This window comes from Nematostella vectensis, chromosome 1, assembly GCF_932526225.1.
Source record: "Nematostella vectensis chromosome 1, jaNemVect1.1, whole genome shotgun sequence".
In the NCBI taxonomy this organism is placed as follows: Eukaryota; Metazoa; Cnidaria; class Anthozoa; order Actiniaria; family Edwardsiidae; genus Nematostella; species Nematostella vectensis.
In genome coordinates, this window is record NC_064034.1 from 9,838,720 (window position 1) to 9,858,555 (window position 19,836).

The 19,836-nt window shown below is 42.0% G+C and overlaps 1 protein-coding gene and 1 long non-coding RNA gene across 2 annotated transcripts; one reads left to right on the top strand and one right to left on the bottom strand.

Moving 5' to 3' along the window:
• The first annotated feature begins 3,105 nt into the window (after positions 1 to 3,105).
• Positions 3,106 to 19,752, top strand: LOC5520318 (ATP-binding cassette subfamily C member 4). Its single transcript, XM_032365393.2, has 7 exons — positions 3,106 to 3,901; positions 7,049 to 7,270; positions 8,332 to 8,489; positions 8,874 to 10,144; positions 10,307 to 10,874; positions 11,263 to 11,399; positions 18,248 to 19,752. The coding sequence occupies exons 1-7, from the start codon at positions 3,401 to 3,403 to the stop codon at positions 19,150 to 19,152; spliced, it is 3,762 nt and encodes a 1,253-aa protein (XP_032221284.1). The 5' UTR covers positions 3,106 to 3,400; the 3' UTR covers positions 19,153 to 19,752.
• LOC116603732 lies at positions 15,674 to 18,061 on the bottom strand. Its single transcript, XR_004290764.2, has 2 exons — positions 17,699 to 18,061; positions 15,674 to 16,774 (listed from the first exon to the last, which is right to left on the bottom strand). It is a non-coding gene; the product is annotated as an uncharacterized LOC116603732 (long non-coding RNA).
• Positions 19,753 to 19,836: the final 84 nt, after the last annotated feature.

Consider the following 19,836-nt stretch of genomic DNA (forward strand, 5'->3'; position numbering starts at 1 on the left):
CGGTAGTCTAAAGATATTATTATAATCAAAATGATTATGATAAATCATACTCAACAAGTGAATTAATGAAACATTTATCACAGCATTATTTTTCATACCAGTTAATTTCTAAGGTCAATATACTTTTTTGATAAGTTTCCGGTCTGTTTTCTTGGCATACAGTAAAAACCCGTGTGTAAAAACCTAGATTTTTTCATGTCTGGCAAAACAGGTTCTTATATTTTGTACCCTAGTAGCAGAGCTTTCTTCCTGTTTGTTTCTATCAGTTCACTTATCCGTGCCACTGGTCTGTTGTTTCGCGTTCTCGTGCGAACAAGCTATGAACGCGAAAGAACAGACTCTCGAAATGGATAAGTGAACGGATAGAAACAAACAGGAAGAAAGCTCTGCTAGCAGGGTAAATATTTTGGGGTATTGAAATCCAAAATCTCTGCCTATAGGTTCTTCAATCACTCGGTTGTTACACGCGGGTTTTTATTACTGTAACATAAATTCTGCAAAAAGCCCCTTGAGGGTAGAATGCGTCCTCGGGCAAAAATAAGATCCTTTGTTCTATTTGATCTTTCCTGAATGCTTGAACTTTGTATGCCGTTTGTCAAAAGATCCGAAAAGTGACCTGATTGGTCTAATGTGGGGCCAAGTGAAGAAGGCTTCGGAATGCTCCCCTGAGCTCCTTAAAGCACCACAGGTAGACCAAGGGATTCACCGTCGTGCTTACCAACAGCACAGTCTCCACGACACGAAGCATGACCCACTCGGTGTAGTTACCATAGCGACCCGACGCTACAAGCATTACGACGCAACTATACGGCAAATAAAACGCCATAGCGACGATCAAAAGAATTACCATAGTTACCATAGCGACCCGACGCTACAAGCATTACGACGCAACCATACGGCAAATAAAACGCCACAGCGACGATCAAAAGAATTACAAAAGTCGTCAGCGACCGCTGAAGTCGGAGTACGCTAACGTTTCTCAACGAGCGCTGTTTTGCGGTGCCGTGCGAGCGGAGAATTTTCGTAGTGAAGTGACCGCCAAGGAATAGGGTCCGATGGTGACGAAGAGAAACAGAAGGACAGTGATTGCCAGAGCAATGGGAGGTTGTTGCTTCTTTCTATCCCGAAACGTGAATGCTGCAACCATCCCACCAGTAAGGACCCAAACCACGCCCGGGCGGCGACAAAACGGGATGTTTTCACCACTATGTGATAGGAAGACTTAAGGGTAACCGCTAAACACCTATCGATGCTTATAAGAGTTAGTGTCAAAAATGAAATAGCGCCAAACCAGTGGCCTAGGTAGACCGCTACTGTGCCTGTGAGACAGAAGGTGGCTGGATGAGCGAGCTCGGTGCGACAGTGCTGAATAACGTATGCGCATGCGCGTGCTCTGGCGTAAACAAGCACAATCGTAGTGTTGAATCGTTCGAGTAAAGGTACGAAAGGCTGACTTCGGTCCCTGTTTTGACTTACTGTACAGCATTAAAACCATACTGTACAAAAGATGACAGATTTGTTTGATAATGAGGGAGTCATAAAGAAAATTTTAGCCTTAGGTTTGATCTAGTTTTCTTAGCATTTGCCAAAATGTGACAGTTCGCCGGTAAAAAGCCGCCATTTCAAAACAAAAAGGCTGGTTTAACCTCGCGGTACTGGAACTAGTCTTGCGTTTTTCAGCACTGGCGCTCGGTGCTGGATGCAATGTTTGCTATGACCAACGGTTGCACAAGAGAAGACGTGCCGAGATCCGCCAGAGCCAAGCTCCAGAGCAGAAGCTTGGAAGGTTTTTTAATAGACGGTACTCTAGTGAGGGCAGTGATGATGAGAATATTTAGTACAGTTCCGGTGAAACTCGTGAATGAATCCACAACAATCAAAGGCAAAGCGCTTTCCCAGGAATACAAGGAGTCGTGTAGGAAGTACCCGCACAGAGTATTGATCATGGCGAAAAGAAAGAGTGCGGTTGTGTCAAATTTCCATAAGAATAACGGCTCCCCACCATCTGCCGTCACTACAACTCATTACTCGCATTTATTGATCTAAGTTGAATAAATAAGGATAGAAAATTACATTTGAAGATAAGCATCAAATGAATAATTGATTTTTGTTTGTATAGAACATTTTTAACTTTAGCCCTTCTTCCTTATAGAACGTGCCTCCCCCCTATTTTTTCTAATATTATAAAAAAATCACCAGAAGGGGATTGGCTGTGCTCCCCCAGTTTTGTCAATGTCCCGTCTCTGGATTTTGCCCCCACCCCCCCTCCCCCCATAGTATTTTTAGGCCTATCATGGCTAATAGAATACATTAAAGTCATCGTAGGACGGATGCATCTCTGTGAGTGGATTTAGTTTGCTTCCAAAATGTACATAACATTTGCCTTGTTTTATTTTTGGCGGTAAAAGATTCGTCCAGAGTCTTCTATCTTATGCCAAAGCGTTACATAGACCAAAGCATTTGATAAAGATACGCCATCAAATTAAATGGCCTGGCCTAATGTTTGCTTAGTTATAAGGTGTAGAAGGGCTGTGTGTTTTGAAGCAATGATATTCTTTTACTTTTCTGCGACGTTTATTCTAGATCTTGTCAGTGAATTTTTTACTGGATCACCGAACTTTGGTCTTAAAAGACTCAGACTCAACATATCTTAAATCTATTATAACTTTTTGATATTGTATTTTGTGAAAATATATATCTAACGTAAAAGAGGTAAGTTAGAATAAAATTTGATTTAGAATCCTTTGTCCCATCTCAGGAAATTATAACACATTGAGCTCACTAGGTTGACATTTTACTGGGTTATTTGCATAAATTGAAAACTGTCGGGCATTTAGGCCATATGTGACCTTCTCCGACTGTCGGGCATTTCGTCCATTTGTGACCTTTCCCGACTGTGGATCATTTAGTCCATACTTGACCTTTTCTGACTTTGGGGCATTGAGCATCTTCAGAAACCCAACAGAAACCCAGTGCGTCGAGGTCACAGGCACGAAAACGAGGTGGAAAAAGGCCGCCTCGTTCTGGCGCCTCGTTACGCTGACCTTAAGATCCTGAGGATGGACATTTAGCCACTGCGCAATTGAAATGCTCGGGTCTAGAACGTTCATATTTGCATCGTCACGCCCAAAGCACACATTATGCATGCCTGAAGAATATTTTTTTGTCTTTTTGTCAAATGTTCAGTGAACCGTCCTAAAGGGGTTTACTAAGAAGCTTGTCAAAGCCCTTACTAAAAAAGCTCTTGCACATTTGTATTTACTAAGGTGAAGGTTAGACTTACTGGAAAACTTACCTAAACTTACCTCGTCTTAAAACCATAGTGAAATTGAAATTGCTTGAAGAGCCTGAAGAAAAAAACAAGTGTACATATCCCTACTATCGTCTCGCTTACGTATTCATGATGGGTAATATCCAAAACAGTGGAATTCTCTCTGGTTTGATGCTCTCATGGCTTAACCCAGCTGTAGAGATATCCAACAGACGTCCTCTAGAACAAACAGACCTGCCCAATTTAGATGGCGCCGACTTCAAATGCGAGAATCTTACGAAGCGATTGGAGAACTCCTGGGCGAGGGAAAAAGCTGTCGCTAAGCTTCGCCGAACACAGCCTGATTTATGGAAAGCGCTATTTCAAACATTCTCTAAAAGAGACTATGCGATTATAATGATCTTGATGCTCGTAACCACGGTGACTATGTGCCTTTTACCGTTCTTGTTGTACTGTGTTTTGCTTGAGCTTTCAGGGTCTGCTCCCCTAAGACACGAGGCGCTTATCACGGCTGTCTGTTTGTGCCTTTGTGCTTGGGTCAAGGCAGTAAGCTTCTCTCGACTTGAGTTTCGGGCAGCTTCACATGCCATTCAAGTTGTATCAGCACTGTCCGGTATCGTCTACAAAAAGGTAGGGATACTTTGACTCGGTCAAGTTAGCACTAACACATGCCAAATCGGGGAAAATAATACATCAAACAATTTTTTTTTGGCAAATAAATTTTCCAAAGATATTGAAAACATACACACCTAAAATCCCTCAAAATTCTTCCTGGGGCCTGGAGCCTACAGTAAGCTGTGGAATTCCAGCAAAGTGCCAGATTAATTATTAAAGCGTAAGTCGAATTAAAAAGCGACTTTGCCTAACGTAATTTGACTTTGAAAAGAGTCCAAAAAGGTATAACGTAAAACAAGAAAGACGTAAATTTTCACTCAAATTTATCGGCCTTCCTTTATTCTGCAATTTTCTGTCGTATCATCTTTATTTCTTCTTTATCTGCGTCCTTGAATTTCCTCGATGCTTCTCTTATTAGCAATCGTCGGTCTTTTGGCGAAATAAACTTCACGATATAGTTGCGCATGCCTTTGTTTTTATCTTATTGTTGTGAAAATAAATATCCAATGAGCTCGCTAAACAATAGAAAGCAACCATTTAGTCGAATGCACAAATTCCATTTTCCCTAAAGAGGATCTTGGATATGCTCTTAAAGACGAAGTTCCGAAAGCCGAACCCCAACAGTTCGCGGGGGGTCTCAGTGTCACTCATCCGCCTAGAGTGAAGAGCTCTCGGAGAACTTCCATAAAAAAAATCAAATCGCCGCCATTACCACTGCTTCTTCTAACTACGCCTGTCTACGAGTTTGAGCTTCCACATCCTTAATGTCCATATAACCTTTCAAAGTTCATAGACTTTGTCAATTCTTTATATTTTCATTTTCCACATGGTATGTGGTTCGTATGGACCCTATAATACACGCGTTCGCGCGAATAAATCAAATCTGTGATATTGAGGTATTTTGGTCAACCTTCGGAAAAAAGGCCGTGAACTGGTAAGCCCGGTCCAGTCATATGTGACGTAGATCGAGATGTCAATCAAATTACACGAGAAAACATATGCGCACGCTAAACCGGTTCCCGTCTTCATGTCTTCTTAGTTATTGCTAAAGAACGTTGTGTGGTTATAACTTTTACCGTGATCTTTATATCTCAACCTGGTAGTCAAATGATTATTTAAGTTCAGGAAGCAAATGTGCAAAATTTAGCAGATATTTTTTAGCGGAGCCAGCGCGGCCACCGGCCGCAGGATTTTTCTGTGGGGGGGGGGGGGGGGGGGTGCGAAATCCGAAAAAGTGGACCCCTAATTTTTCCGGGGGGGGGGGGGGGGGGAAGGGAATGAGTTCTCTAATAAAATTCTGACCACCCCTAAAAGAACAAAGACGGATTTTTTTTTACGGGACGTTTATTGTCGGATTTGGGTATCTACCAGAGTTATCTGGCTTATGCTTTATAGTTTTCTCTACAAATAGCACGTCCATTGGGAACCGAAAGTGGACCTTCGGCCGTTGTGTGTGTGTGCGTTCGCACCCCCTGCACCCCCTGGGTACGGGCCTGTTATTTGTGCAGTTGAAGGCTAGATTTGCGATTTAATTACTGCATATATTACCATAGGCTCAATCGCTACCAAGTAATTGTGCAAAATCATCTCAAGCTGGATTGATTTCGCTGTATTTACTCGTGTTTCCATTTGCAACCTGATCAAGACCCGACTTGTGGCAAGGCTCGAGATTAGAATTATCTATTGCCTGCTTTAGACAAATACAGTTTACTTCAAGACGTTAATAACTGTTCTCTGGACACTCATGAATGGACGTGTGGTATTTACCTTTTTTACTTAATCTATTTTGAAGTGGAAGTATTGTGTAGCTTATTGTCTCCCACAAATCGCTATGAATGAATCCCAAAAAAGTGATTACCTTACATCGCGACACTTGTCCGTCTACCCATTAAAAAAAAATTTGTTTTCTTTCTATAAAATATCTTGATCTCTCTCATGATTTCATGATTTTTTCACCATGTAGATTTTAATAAGTAGAGCATATGGGTTAATTGAGACAGTTTCCAACAGAATATCGAGCAGTTTTCATCAATATTCGTAAAAAATATTGTATATGAGCTTGAGTAACTCAACTAGAAAAGCTTAAGCCTGTTGCTTTGGTTTATTTTTTTTGGTATTTTTTTATATTTTATCCCTCATTGAATGTCATTTTAATTTTATGGAACATTTTCAATGAAATCTAGAGCCTTGTGTTGTCTTTTTGTGCTATTAATGATATGTATATGCTATAATTTCAAGTCTGAATATTCTATAGCCCTCTTATTTACTACAAAATAAAAATGTTTGAACAATATGATAGCATAAATAGATATTGTTATTTACTTTGCACTAACATAAATGAAATAATAAATTTAATCTAAATTATATTGTTAATACAATATAGCTCACTTTGGGTGTTAAAATAAATTTAACCCTAAGTGATAGCACATTGAGGGCAGTAAACCAAGAAAATGTTAAGAAATATTTAACAATTTTCAAACACATTCTAATTTTCCTGAATTTTATTTCGGTGCTATCTCTGCTGCGGGGAAACTATTTGTGAGATTTTTACACTGCAAAAGATAGGACAATCAGCCCCATCTACTTTAATGGAGCACACCTCAAGTCCACCCCCACTTCAAGAGATGATGCTTCTTACCTTTCTTGCCCCAATCAGTGTTGTGATATGGCATATACAATAAAAAAACAAGATTACACATATATTTTTATTATATCCAAAGGTGTTGGGCAGTAGCATCTTTGTCATACATATCACAACACAGGGCCCAAACAAATTGCAGATCTCAGGTATCCCAGTCGACCCTGCGCGGGTCTAGTTATATGCGAAAAAAGCGTGATTTTATCGTAACCGGCCTATTCGTTTTGTCCAAATCATTGCTATAATGGCTTCGACTTAGATTTCTGGAAAACCTCATTTTGTTTTGGTATGCAGCGAAAACTAAAATTATCTTTACTTTTTGTTTTGTTAAAAACTGCGAAAATAAAGCTTTTTGAACTTGAACACTTATTTGACCCAAGCGTAATTTCGCTATTTGTGTGCGCGACTTTTTTCACCCCTCAGCGCCCTTTCTTAAATTGCATACCATCTCACTTCACGTTTTGTCCACTGAGTTCTTGCAAATTGCTTATCACACTTTGTATGAGCTCGTGTTTTTCCCTCAGATGCTGCGACAGAGTAGTAGCAAAATCTCTGACGTCATGTCCGGTCACGTGATAAATCTCTTCGCCACGGACGTACAGTCGTTCCGTTATGGAATAACCGCCATACCGGGTCTTGTGATGGCTCCAATCATTATCGCAACGACAGCGACGGTCATGGTGTGGCTGGCAGGCTGGCCTGCGTTGGTTGGTCTGGCAATGTCTGTGGGGTACATAGCCATACAGGTCAGTATCATCATCGAAACTTCCAGCGGCATGCCGTGATATGAATTGGAGCCTTTTTTGGAGGGGAGGGGAGGGGTAGGGGTAGGGAAAGAGTCCACATATAATATATATAAACATATAGTTTTTATGGCGGTGGTTTTGAATAGGCCCGAGGAAAACTCGTTTTTTAATACCACAGGAATTCACACGTGCTTGCCCAGTCTCTTATATACCATTTATACGAGGAGCAACTGCATATGTTTGATATGCGCGCTCTGAAAATCGTGCTACGTGAAATACTATGACCGACTAAGTGACTTATTGCGTGAACTACTACGTGACCTACTACGTGACCTACTACGTGACCTACTATGACCTACTACGTGACCTACTATGACCTACTACGTGACCTACTATGACCTACTACGTGACCTACTATGACCTACTACGTGACCTACTATGACCTTCTACGTGACCTACTATGATCTACTCGTGACCTACTATGACCTACTACTTGACCCACTATGACCTACTACGTGACCTACTATGAAATACTACGTGACCTACTATAATCTACTCGTGACCTACTACGTGACCTACTATTACCTACTACGTGACCCACAATGACCTACTACGTGACCTACTATGAAATACTACGTGACCTACTAGGAAATACTACGTGACCCACTATGATCTACTACGTGGCCTACTACGTGACCTACTATGACCTACTACGTGACCCACTATGACCTACTACGTGACCTACTATGAAATACTACGTGACCTACTATGATCTACTCGTGACCTACTACGTGACCTACTATGACCTACTACGTGACCCACAGTGACCTACTACGTGACCTACTATGAAATACTACGTTACCTACTAGGACCTACTACGTGACCCACTATGATCTACTACGTGGCCTACTACGTGACCTACTATGACCTACCACGTGACCTACTATGATCTAATACGTGACCTACTATGACCGAATACGTGACCTACTATGACCTTCTACTTGACTTCAGTCGAATGGTCAGTCGGAGCTAGCATCTATTAAATCCTTCCTTTCCCTTAGAGCGTTGTCGTCAAGCTGTGCGAGTACTACCGTGAGAAGACCGTGAAAGTTACGGACCAGCGTGTTACCCTCGTCAGTCAGATCATCTCGGGGATTCGCGTTATTAAGATGAACGCATGGGAAACGCCCTACTACGCGGCCCTCAATAGAATACGAAGGTAAGAGAATACAAGTCTCTTTAAAACCCCATGTAAAATTTCAGATAGTTTTTATCGCTGGCATTGTTACTGTCAATTCCGTTGTATCACGACGCCGCATTTTCAAAGTCACTTTAAATTCCAGATAGTATTCATCGCTGGCACTTTGAATGGCTGGGTCTTTATTATCTCAATCAATAACAGAGTTTCAATGGGCCTGGCAAAATGTTGTGCTACTTTATGTGCCTGCACAAACACGCCCAGCCATTGCCACCAATGTTAGGTATTCACCGTAAAAAAATCTATTGTTACAGCACGACATTCGATTAACATTCTATTTCCGGAGTCTGTTTGTGGAATTAAAAACCGTGTAATAGAAAGGTCTTTCTGTATTTCATTTTTCAGGAGTGAGATGTACCTCCTTGCCAAGAAGTACAGAGTAATCGCGCTATTCGACACCTTCTACTGCTCGTCCCTGCCCTCATTCTGCGTTATGCTTTGCTACATGTTCACAAACAGGCAGCTAGATCACGTGGTCATCTTTACCGTCTTGTCCTACTTCACCGAGCTTAAGTTAACCGTGAGCTGGCATCTTGCATACGGCACTAAAGTCTTGACTGACAGCATCGTTTCAATGGAAAGGATTAGAGCTTTCTTATTAGACGATGCTAAAGAAATAGCCCAACCAAGCACGTTCACAGCTCTTCGCCGAAGTGGAAGCAGGCTTTCGGGTAGAGGAATGATTTTCTTCGGGCGAGACAAGGGTGGAACAACCATTAAAACCCCCAATGTCCCTAAAAAAGCCGCATTGATCCGCGTGAAAAGCAATCCTCGCCAAGAAAATGACAAGAGTGTCAATATTCTTCATGACATCTCTATGGAGGTATCCGACGATAGCCTCGTTGCTGTGATCGGCCCAGTCGGCTCTGGGAAATCTACGCTTCTTGAGACAATCAGTGGCATGGACCCAACATTTAGAGGCAAGGTAGAGACCAGAGGGTCCATAGCCTATGTTCCTCAGATGCCGTGGATTTTTCTAGGAACAGTCCGGGAAAATATATTATTCAACGCGTCTTATGATGCTGACAAATACGAGAGAGTGATCGAGGCCTGTGATTTGAAGAGTGATTTCAAGACGTTCCCAAACGGGGACTTGTCTGTTATTGGAGAGCGCGGTATTGCTCTGAGTGGGGGCCAGCGGGCTCGTGTCAGCTTAGCACGCGCAGTGTACCTAGACGCAGACGTTTATCTCTTGGACGATCCTCTAAGTGCGGTGGATTTTAAAGTCGGAAAGCACATCTTTGAGCGGTGTATATGCGGTGTACTAAAGAGCAAACTGCGGGTTCTTGTCACGCACAATGAGCACTGCCTTGAAAACGTCGACGAGGTCATCCTCATGGAAAAGGGGACAATCGTGTCTAAAAGCAGCTATCAGGAATTCATTGACGCAAGTCGAATCAATAAAGAAGGGGCATTGTCTTGCAATAGTCTTAAGAGACCAGCAAATGAGGATGGGAAAGATGAGGATGATGCAGCGAAAGGTGGGGGTATATCGGCAGCTACAGAAGAGAAGGATATCGGTGCAGTGTCATGCAAGAACTACTGGGAATATCTGCGTGCTGGTCTCGCTGCCCCGTTCATTATTATCATGGGAATCGTTCTGCTTCTTGTTCCAGGTAATAAAATACGATGTATGCTTGCATCAGGCGCGTAGGTAAAGACATTATATATTAAGGATTAAAATTTAGTATTAGAAATCCAAAACTATGCAGAGAGATTGTTTGTTTTTCCCAGCAATCAGACAACAAAATATCGCAACAAATGGTTTATGTTTCTAGTTCTAAGCGCATCGCCAAACTGGATCTTAGCCAAGTGGGACAAGCTATCATGGGATAACCCTGACAACCATGGCATCATCATCGCCTACATAAGCCTTAGTCTATCGACAAATTTGTTTCGATACGTCCTGTTTGCGGCCATTTACTTCGCCGTCCTCCGATGCTCCAGTAAACTCCACAACAAGATGGGCCACTCGCTTCTTCACGCTCCGGTCCACTTCTTCGACAGGAATCCGACAGGAAGAATCGTGAATCGGTTCTCGGCGGATCTCGGTGAAGCTGATAACAAACTTCCGACAGCTCTCGGGTTTTCGCTGAATGCATTTGATATGTTTGTGTTTTTATTCGTCCCAGTTCTTGCCAGCTACTGGCTATTACTCGCCATGGTGATACCGCTATTCCTGATGTTATGGTATAGCGTCAAGTTTCTTCGAGTATCACGTGACGCCACAAGGTTACAATCCCTGGCCCGGTCTCCTGTCTTTTCGCACATTTCAAACACCGTAGAGGGTTTGCCAGCAATCCACATGCATGACGCCAGTCACGTGTTTATCCAGAGACTCTGCAGGTAAGTCCCTTAGAGCACTGCTTGAAGCTAGGTCTGGGTGTATCCTAATGTTTCGTAGACCATCAAGGCTAGGTCTGGGTGTATCTTAATGTCTCGTAGACCACCTAGGCTAGGTCTGGGTGTATCTTTTTGTCTCGTAGACCATGTAGGCTAGAACTGGGTTTATCCTATTATCTTGTAGACCATCTAGGCTAGGTCTGGGAGGATCCTAATGTCTCGTAGACCATCTAGGCTAGGTCTGGGTGTGTTTTAATGTCTCGTAGACCATCTAGGCTTGGTCTGGGTGTATCCTTATGTCTTGAATAGGAGAATATGCTCTTCAAGGCATATCAACAAGCTAGTTATGTAAGCTGTCCTCTTTGTTTTGCTTAAGAAGCTTTTTTCTCAGCCATCAGAATAACTTGACTCAAGCGAGTTTCTCAGCGATGAGTATGTGGCTCTGGTTGAATATGCGAGTGCTCAACTCAGGAATCGTGTTCCTTGTAATAATTAGCATCGCCGTCATCACACTTTCTTCGTCTGCAGGTAAATTTTGATCTGATATGAGTGGAATTATGTTTGGAATGGCTACGTCATGAGTACTTTTACCTAGGCCACGGTTTAATAAACAATCGTGTATTTAAGGTCCATATAACCTTTCAGAGTTGATAGACTTTGTCAATTCTTTATATTTTCACCTTTCAAATGATATGTGGTTCGTATAGACCCTATGAAACACGCGTTCGCGAATAACTCCAATCTGTAATATTGTGTTATTTTGTGTTATTATAACTGAAAGGCCCGGGTCCAGTCATTTGTGACGTAGATCGAGATGTCAACCAAATTACATGAGAAAACATGTGCGCGCGCTAAACCGGTTCCCGTCTTCATGTCTTCTTAGTCATTGCCGAAGAACGTTGTGTGGTTACAACTTTTACCGTCATCTTTATATCTCAACCTGGTAGTCAAATGATTTTTTAACTTCAGCAAACAAATATGCAAAATTAAGCAGATATTTTTTAGTCTTTGAATTGTTTTGCATTGTGCGCGCGCGCTGCATTCGCAATCAAGAATGGCGACATTCTCACGAGCGCGCGCTGTTCTTGAAACCTACAACAAAACGATATTTTCTTTTTTCGCATACAATTCTCGACTTTAAATTATTCTTCGCTCCCTTGTGGGTAGCATTGCAATAGAAAACAATTCGCCAATATTTTGTGGTATTGTCGTCTCTGAATTTTAACGGATTTAAGGAAAATACGTTTCAGATTTTCCCGCGAAAACTTGGAATTATTCTCTTGATTCAATCTTCTTTCGCGCGCCCAGGAAAATTTTCAAAGGTCTGTAGAAAATTCAAATTTCAATCAAATTCAATTCCCTTTTCAGAATTTGAAAGTTTATCTATGCTTTGTTTTGGCTTGATTGGTGTAAGTGAAAGGTTTTACTTACCTGACGGGGAGATGTAGTTGTTCGAACTCCTTCGTAGACTGATACGAGCAATACATATGCAGATCACGGCCGTGCGCGGTCTGCGCGGTACCACCTTTAAAAAACTTGCAGGCGTTCCTAGCTTCCTCTGAGAGAGTAGTGCGGAGGTATAAACTAACGAATGACAGTAACAGGGCGGGGAGGAACAGTATAATGTCCACTCCGGATGGGGATCTGTCTACGAAGGAGTTCGAAGAACTACATCTCCCCGTCAGGTAAGTAAACTGACCCTCCGGGTAAATATAATTTCTTCTTCACTCCTTTCCCGACTGATACTCCCAATACATATGCAGATTTCGTAGAGTTACTGGCATGAGTATAAATATAACTCGGAATGTAACTAAAGAAGCTTTTAATTAAGCCATAGTAACTACTGAAATACAGGACTCTATTAAATCTCACTGAGCCTATAGTTCATGAAGCCTTCCAAGGCTAAACAATAACTAACAACTCTAACAGTAAGTTAGGTCAATGCACATACCTAAATGTAAATACAAGCTATTAATAGCTGTGAATGAATGTAGATAATCACAAAACTGTTCTGACTAAAAGGTCAGAATAACAAGGAAACTCATGTTAAATCATGTATTGGACAGTGTGTCCAGCACAGCCCTGAAAAATTGTCCATTCTCAGGGGATCTCAAATAGAACTTCCTAAAAGTCTGTGCTGACGACCAGTCTGCAGCCTCTAAAATGACCTCCAAGGGGAACACTGCTCTGGCCGCTGCAGATGTTGAGGCACTCCTCGTAGAATGGCCAGTAAACTGGCACTCAATCCCCTCAAGTCGCATAGAGGTCCTTAGCCACCTTGCCAATGTCTGACTAGAAATGTGCCGTTGAGGCCTGACGTAGGATATCAGGAGATGTGAAGGTTTCCTGAGCTTCTCAGTCTTCATCCGGAATTTTTGCAATGCGCCTACCACACAAATCTTGGGGTTGCTTGGATAGGCAGGGAAGTAAATCTGCCTGGGCGGGTGACCTGGTCGAGACACCTTTGTGTGTTCTGCCAATGTAAAAGTCCAAGAGTCCTTCTTGACAGACCCGAAGTCCAGGTCTAGTTTGACCAGTTCATGTGCCCGTGCAGATGAGGTCAAAGCCAGCAAGGCAGCCAGCTTAATGGACAGCTGTTTCAGGGAAAGCGTACACTGCTGATTCCAGGTTGCCAAGAATTCTAGAAGGCGCTTAACATCCCACGTCGAGCTAAGCCGTGGGGTTGGAGGCTTCAGTCTAAATATCCCTTTCATGAAGCGGGAAACTACTGGTAGGTCTCCTAGCTTTATGTGGTCTATAGGTAAATGTCCTTGTGATATGGCTGACTTATAAAAAGCCATGTCCTGTATTCTAGAGGTCTCTCAGAAAATACTTCCGTCAAAAAGAAAAGGACTTCATTAAAGGGGCACAGACCTCTAGAAGAACACCACTGGGACCAGCATTTCCAGGGACCCTGGTAACGCTTCTTGGTTGACTCAGACCAGGAAGCCAGTAAAATATCTGTCACTGCTGCCGAGTAGCCTATAGTTTGGTATGCATTCCCGATAGTGGCCATGCAGTCAGATTGAGGGATTCGCACAGTGGGTGTACAGCTTCCAGATCGAATGGGAGTGTCAGAAGTGTCTTGCCTTTGGGGAGTCGGTAGGGTGCCCCTGTTAGCATTGACAGAATCTGAGGATACCAGGGCTGTCCCGGTCAGTCCGAGGCCACTAAGAGAGTTGTGGCCCTGTCCTCGCGCACCTTCTGCAGGATACGAGGAAGGAGTATCACTGGTGGGTGAATGAAGCTCGTCCACTGACCCCAGTTCAGTCGGAAAGCATCCACTGCTGAGGCCCCGGGATCCGGGTACCTCGACACGTACAAGGGCACCTGATGGTTCAGACGAGAAGCGAATAGATCTATCTGAGGAACATAAAAGCGGAGTGTTATGTCCCTGAAGACATCCCTGCGTAGCATCCATTCCGTCCGAGGGTTGAACTCCCTCGACGCTGTGTCCGCTTTCGACATTCAACACGCCCCGTAGGTGTCTGGCTGTTACCCAGGAGCCCCTGTTCAACAACATAGACCAAATCTCTAGTGCTACAAAGGAGAGGGTGGGTCTGACTGAGTCTGCGATCATCTTTTCGATAGTTTGTTGGTCCTGTGGTACAGCTCCCGCCGATAGGATCGGGGCTGACTCACTTGGTTTGTCCTAAAAGACAATACAAAGGCGGTCAATGACTCATGCGCTTGACCGCGCTGGGAAGGAACACAGGTAGCCCAGGCAATGATTGCTTGTTCGTAGCTCGGAATTCGGCTGTTCTGAGAGGGGACGAGTAAAGCGTTTTTTTGTGAAATGCTGAAATGTTCCATAAAAATAAAATGACATTCAATGAGGGATAAAGGTGTTTTAGGGAAATAAGCTTAATAAAACTTAAGCTTATCTAAAGGAAGCCTCAAAGTACCAAAATAATTTTCATAGATTTAAGTACATATTTTACACTTTCATGACTTACAACACCTATGCTGTACTTTATTAAAATCGATATGGCTAAAATAATGACATTCAATGAGAGAGATCAAGATATTTTTAGTAAGAAAAGTAGGGTAGCCGGTCAAGTTCCGATGTAAAGTAGATTCATCGATAAAGCGATTTGTAGGAGACGATTTCCATCAATTGTTTCAAACTACTTCCACTTCGAAATAGATTAAGCAATCAAGGTGAATACCTCGAGTCCATTCATGAGCGTCCAGAGCACATGTTATTACGTCTTGAAGTAAGCTGTATTAGTCTAAAGCAGTCAGCAAATAAGTTCTTATCTTGAGCCGCTTGTCTCTGTCGCAAATGGAAACACTAGTAAATACAGTGAAATCAATCCAAGCTGGGATGATTTTCCAAAATAACTTGATAGAAATTGAGGCTATGGTAAAATATGCAGTTATTTAATCGCGAATTGGGCCTTCAACTGCACAAATAACATGGATCTGAGAGCTGGAATCTCAAATTCAAGATAGCGGCCATTACACAGTTTTAAATTATACTCTAGCTTACCGATCCGGTACGAGTGCTGTCGTTGTAATATTTGTCACTACATGTCAGTAATGAGTAGACCCGATTTCTAGCTGAACTTTTATGGTCACTTCTCTTTTTTCAAGTTTATGTATTGTTCTTGTGTCTTGTAATTCTATTCAATAATTTTCTTGTTAACCCATAAAAGTTGAAAATAGAAACGGTTTGATATCGAGCAATAGCTACTTAGAGGGATTATTTTGAAACAGTCTCTCTGCCTTGGAAAAAAAATGTTTGTCAGTTATTGTTCCATCAAATGTGCATGTGTGTATCAAATATATTTTCAGCAAGGTTCCCTTCTCTTCCAAGTTTTATTAATGTCACTCAAGAATCGAGCGTTAGAAACTGGTCATCAGGAGACAGATTTTCACTACATCACCGGAAAAAATAAACAATAACAACAAAAAATAGGCACCTGCACTGCATAGTGTGAGATACCAGAACTTATTAAATGATACTGTAGTTTTATCATAGCATTTTATTTTTATTTTATCTTTTTACTATTTAATTACTATTTATTTAAGATTTTGTGGAAAGGGCTTTGCTTTTCTTCAATTTTTTTTAATGCAGTTGCAGTTGATATAATCTATCTTGAAACAGAAGTATTAACTGTAATGAAAGAAAGGTTCTCATTCAAAGTCTGGCAGCATCAAAATAAAACACAGCTATTACAGTTCTGGTACTGTTAGATCATGTAGTATTTGTGGCTTTTTCTATGCAATGCTGGGCAACATCATCAGATTAATTTTCAATACTGCATGCTCAATTAACCATCTCCATTTGATTTGGAATTTGTGACTTTTTATGCACAATGTTGGAGGGGATCAAATTTATCATAAATGTATTTTATCACGTTTCGGAATGTACACAAATACCTCCCATGGGAGTTTAATTGAGTCGGTATTTAAAGAGTCGTAAGATATGCAAGGTCATTCGAAGCGTCTCTTTCACAATTTAGATCGCGTTGATTTAAACTTCTGTAGTTGCATTCTTTACAATTATTTCTATTGTATACATGCCACCACAAGCTATCAATAAAGAGATGCCCGCCCTTAACTGGTTTGTGTTATTAAATGTAGAATACAGATAAAATGTTTTATACTCGGTCAGTATGTTAGAGTATAAACAACAATGTTCAGCTGTTCGTGTTCAGTTTGTCACAAAACAGCATTTTCACTTTGTGATGACCATGTTGTGTATTAGTGGTTCGATATGCATCAAATGCATCATAAACAGCTGGGGTCACCCAGTCTGATCCCTGGCCTGTCTTTTTTATATGTATTCTCTGTTCCCAACATTTCCATAAGCAGTTCATTTCTTTAATAGCTCCTCTTGTTCTTTGAAGACTATAATAATTGAAAACTCCCCATTAAGGGTGTCACATCTTTAATGCCTGAAAGAAAAGAGGGAACATTGGAATAAAAATGCACAAAAATGACAACTTAAGGATACCTATCTTTACTAATATGCTCTGGGAACTACAACATTGGCTCTAAAACAGTTTGATTTCATTTTATACTATGGAAACTAGTAGTACCCAAATTGGCAGTTGGAAACACAAAGACAAATTTTACTACCCTATTAATTTAAATATATAAGATATGTCATTCTGATGATTGACAATTAAGAAAAATAGGTTTTTGATTAGATAAAGATGTTTTTCTCACATGTAACAAACTTATCTGGAATATTTGTGTGCATATGGTCTATACATGTTCTATTACCTGTATTGTATACATCTATTTATTATCTGTAATTATGATAGCTAAGAAATTAAAGAAATTGTAGTTATAGACAGCTATCAATGTTAGAGTGATTTAACGAAACTCTCACTGGAAAGACCTACACATGTATTACTTTGGTGATACATTTGATTCCTCAAATTAAGCAATTCATCAGTGTGGCAGTAAACATCTGTGACCCAAAAATATTTTGTAGAATAAAATGGAAAACATAAATAATAAGGCGACTCGATAATGCAAAGGTTCTATTAAAACGGTCTACTAACCATCCACAATAAAACCAAATTATAAATCTGTGCATACTAATAATTAATTAAAGTAACTTTCATCTGTAGGCTTAGTTCCAAGATACTGAGACTCAAGAAAATATACTTCACTTCTATATATAAGTTATATTTGTTGTATTTCTCTCCCTGATAAGAAGCTAATCAATCGAGGTTTCAATCTGCTCGGTTCTAGCAGGTAATCAAAGTAATATTTTAATCAGTAATAGTAAATCAGTACGTAATAATCAAAGAAAATCTTAAGCTGGTAAAAGTTGCAATGGCTGCAATAAACAATACATCCTAACCTACCTTAAGAAGCTTCGTTATAGTTGAAGATGCTTTCCCTTTCAATAAAACTGTCAATATTGTCAGTGTGATAAATGACCGCCATCTTGTTTCTCATAAATGTGGACTTTAAAAGCACACTAGCATACACACATTGGCACCAGTCGGGCCAAGACGGGACGCTAGCACAGTCTATTACCCGTGCAGTTCGCTCATGCGAGCTGGCGCATGCGCACTTACGATTGCAACCGCGCAAAACAGACTGGTCACACTTCAAAGTGTGACCAGAAACGCTCGCGCGCCTAGTTTGTCCTTCGAAGCCCGCATTTCATTGATTAGAGTTGCTGTCTCCGCTCGGTCGCTTCAGGCGACCTCGCTACGACAGCAATAAGAGGTATCGCCTGTGGCGCAAGGGTTCTTGGGAATTGCATTGTGCAAATCGCGAGACGACAGAAAAAAAAAAGTTGCATTTTATGACTGGGCTACCACAGGTATCCCAGTAACAACTGGCAGCGTAGTCCCCTTCTGTTTGATCGTATTCTCGTTTTCTTAAGAAACACTCTTTTCCCGTAGGTTTTGTTGGCCTGGCGATTACATACGCGCTCACGATTCTCCTAGACGCCCCTTACGTAATAGAGTCTTTTGGACACGTGCAGGCAATCATGACGTCAATACAGAGGGTGATGGAGTACTGCAGGATCGCTCCTGAGCCCGCCTATCGGATACAAGTGAAGCCGACACGTGACTGGCCTCGACATGGAGCGTTACTATTCAATCACGTGTCATTGCGTTATTACAAAGACGGGCCTCAAGTCCTGAAGGACGTGACGTTCAGTATTGAACCTCAGCAGAAAATCGGCATCGCGGGCAGAACTGGAGCCGGAAAGTCGTCTATTGTTGCGTCGCTAATGCGCATGCCTGAGGCTACACCTGGGATTCAAATTGATGGAGTCGATATTTGCGGGCTCAACCTGCAGTCAACCAGACAAGCAGTTTCCGTGATCCAGCAAAATCCGGTTATGTTTTGTGGCTCTATCAGAAATAACCTTGACCCGTTTGACATATACACAGACGACGAGATCTGGAGCGCGTTACACGATGCCAAGGTGGGGCCTCTTGTCTCAGGTTTGGTTGGTAAACTGAAATACCACATCCAAGAGGGCGGGGCGAATTTCAGCGTCGGAGAACGACAACTGTTCTCACTGGCAAGAGCCCTGCTGCACAAGAAAAAGATCATCGTCATGGACGAGGCGACAGCTAATGTGGACCCACAGACGGATCACTTGATCCAGACCACCATCCGAGACAAGTTCAAGGACTGCACCGTGCTCATCATTGCTCACCGACTCAGCACCATCATGGACTGTGACCGCATCATGGTGCTACACGATGGTCAAGTGGTTGAGATGGGCACCCCTGAGGCGCTGATGGGGAACGCTGACAGCTGGCTTGCTCAGTTATGGCAACATTCACACTGATGGGATACCTGTAATAATGTCCCACAGCCAGTCAAGTCATGTTAGTGATTAGAATAGAACGCCGGGGGGTACCTCAACTGCAGGGGTTCCAGTTTTCGTCCTTTAAAGTATACGGCCATCATGTCCCCTACAGGCGCCCTATACTTCCTTAGGGCTCTCACAAAGCGAAGAGCCTGCGGTTGGCTTGTAACTATATAATTGCAGGGCTGTAGCAGGGGGGGGGGGGGGGGGCACTGGGGGCACGTGCCCCACCCCCCATCCCCCCAATATTTTAAACTTGGAGTTTCTAATAGAAAGTAAAGTGCTGGGAGCAGTCAACTCAAGGGACAAGTCCAGATAAGAGTTATGTGTAGATAAATGCTTATCCAACGAATAGATCCTGAACAAATCCTATACAACAGATAACTTTTGTCCGTGGATAACTTTCTCCAGACTTTCAGGAACCGGGCCCTGGTTTCCATAAAGCCTAGTCTAATATTGTAATAATAATAGCCTATTGTATTATTTGATTGACATTGTAATCAATACTAGATAACCGCACCCATTTGTAATCACGTATAAGCTTTAGCTCGACCATCAATAAACGCTATTCAATCACTACCCTTGGAGTACGTTATTCCGCTATCCATCCTACACTATCCTTCATCTTCTACAAAGCTCGGATCATTACAAATATCCGTAAGA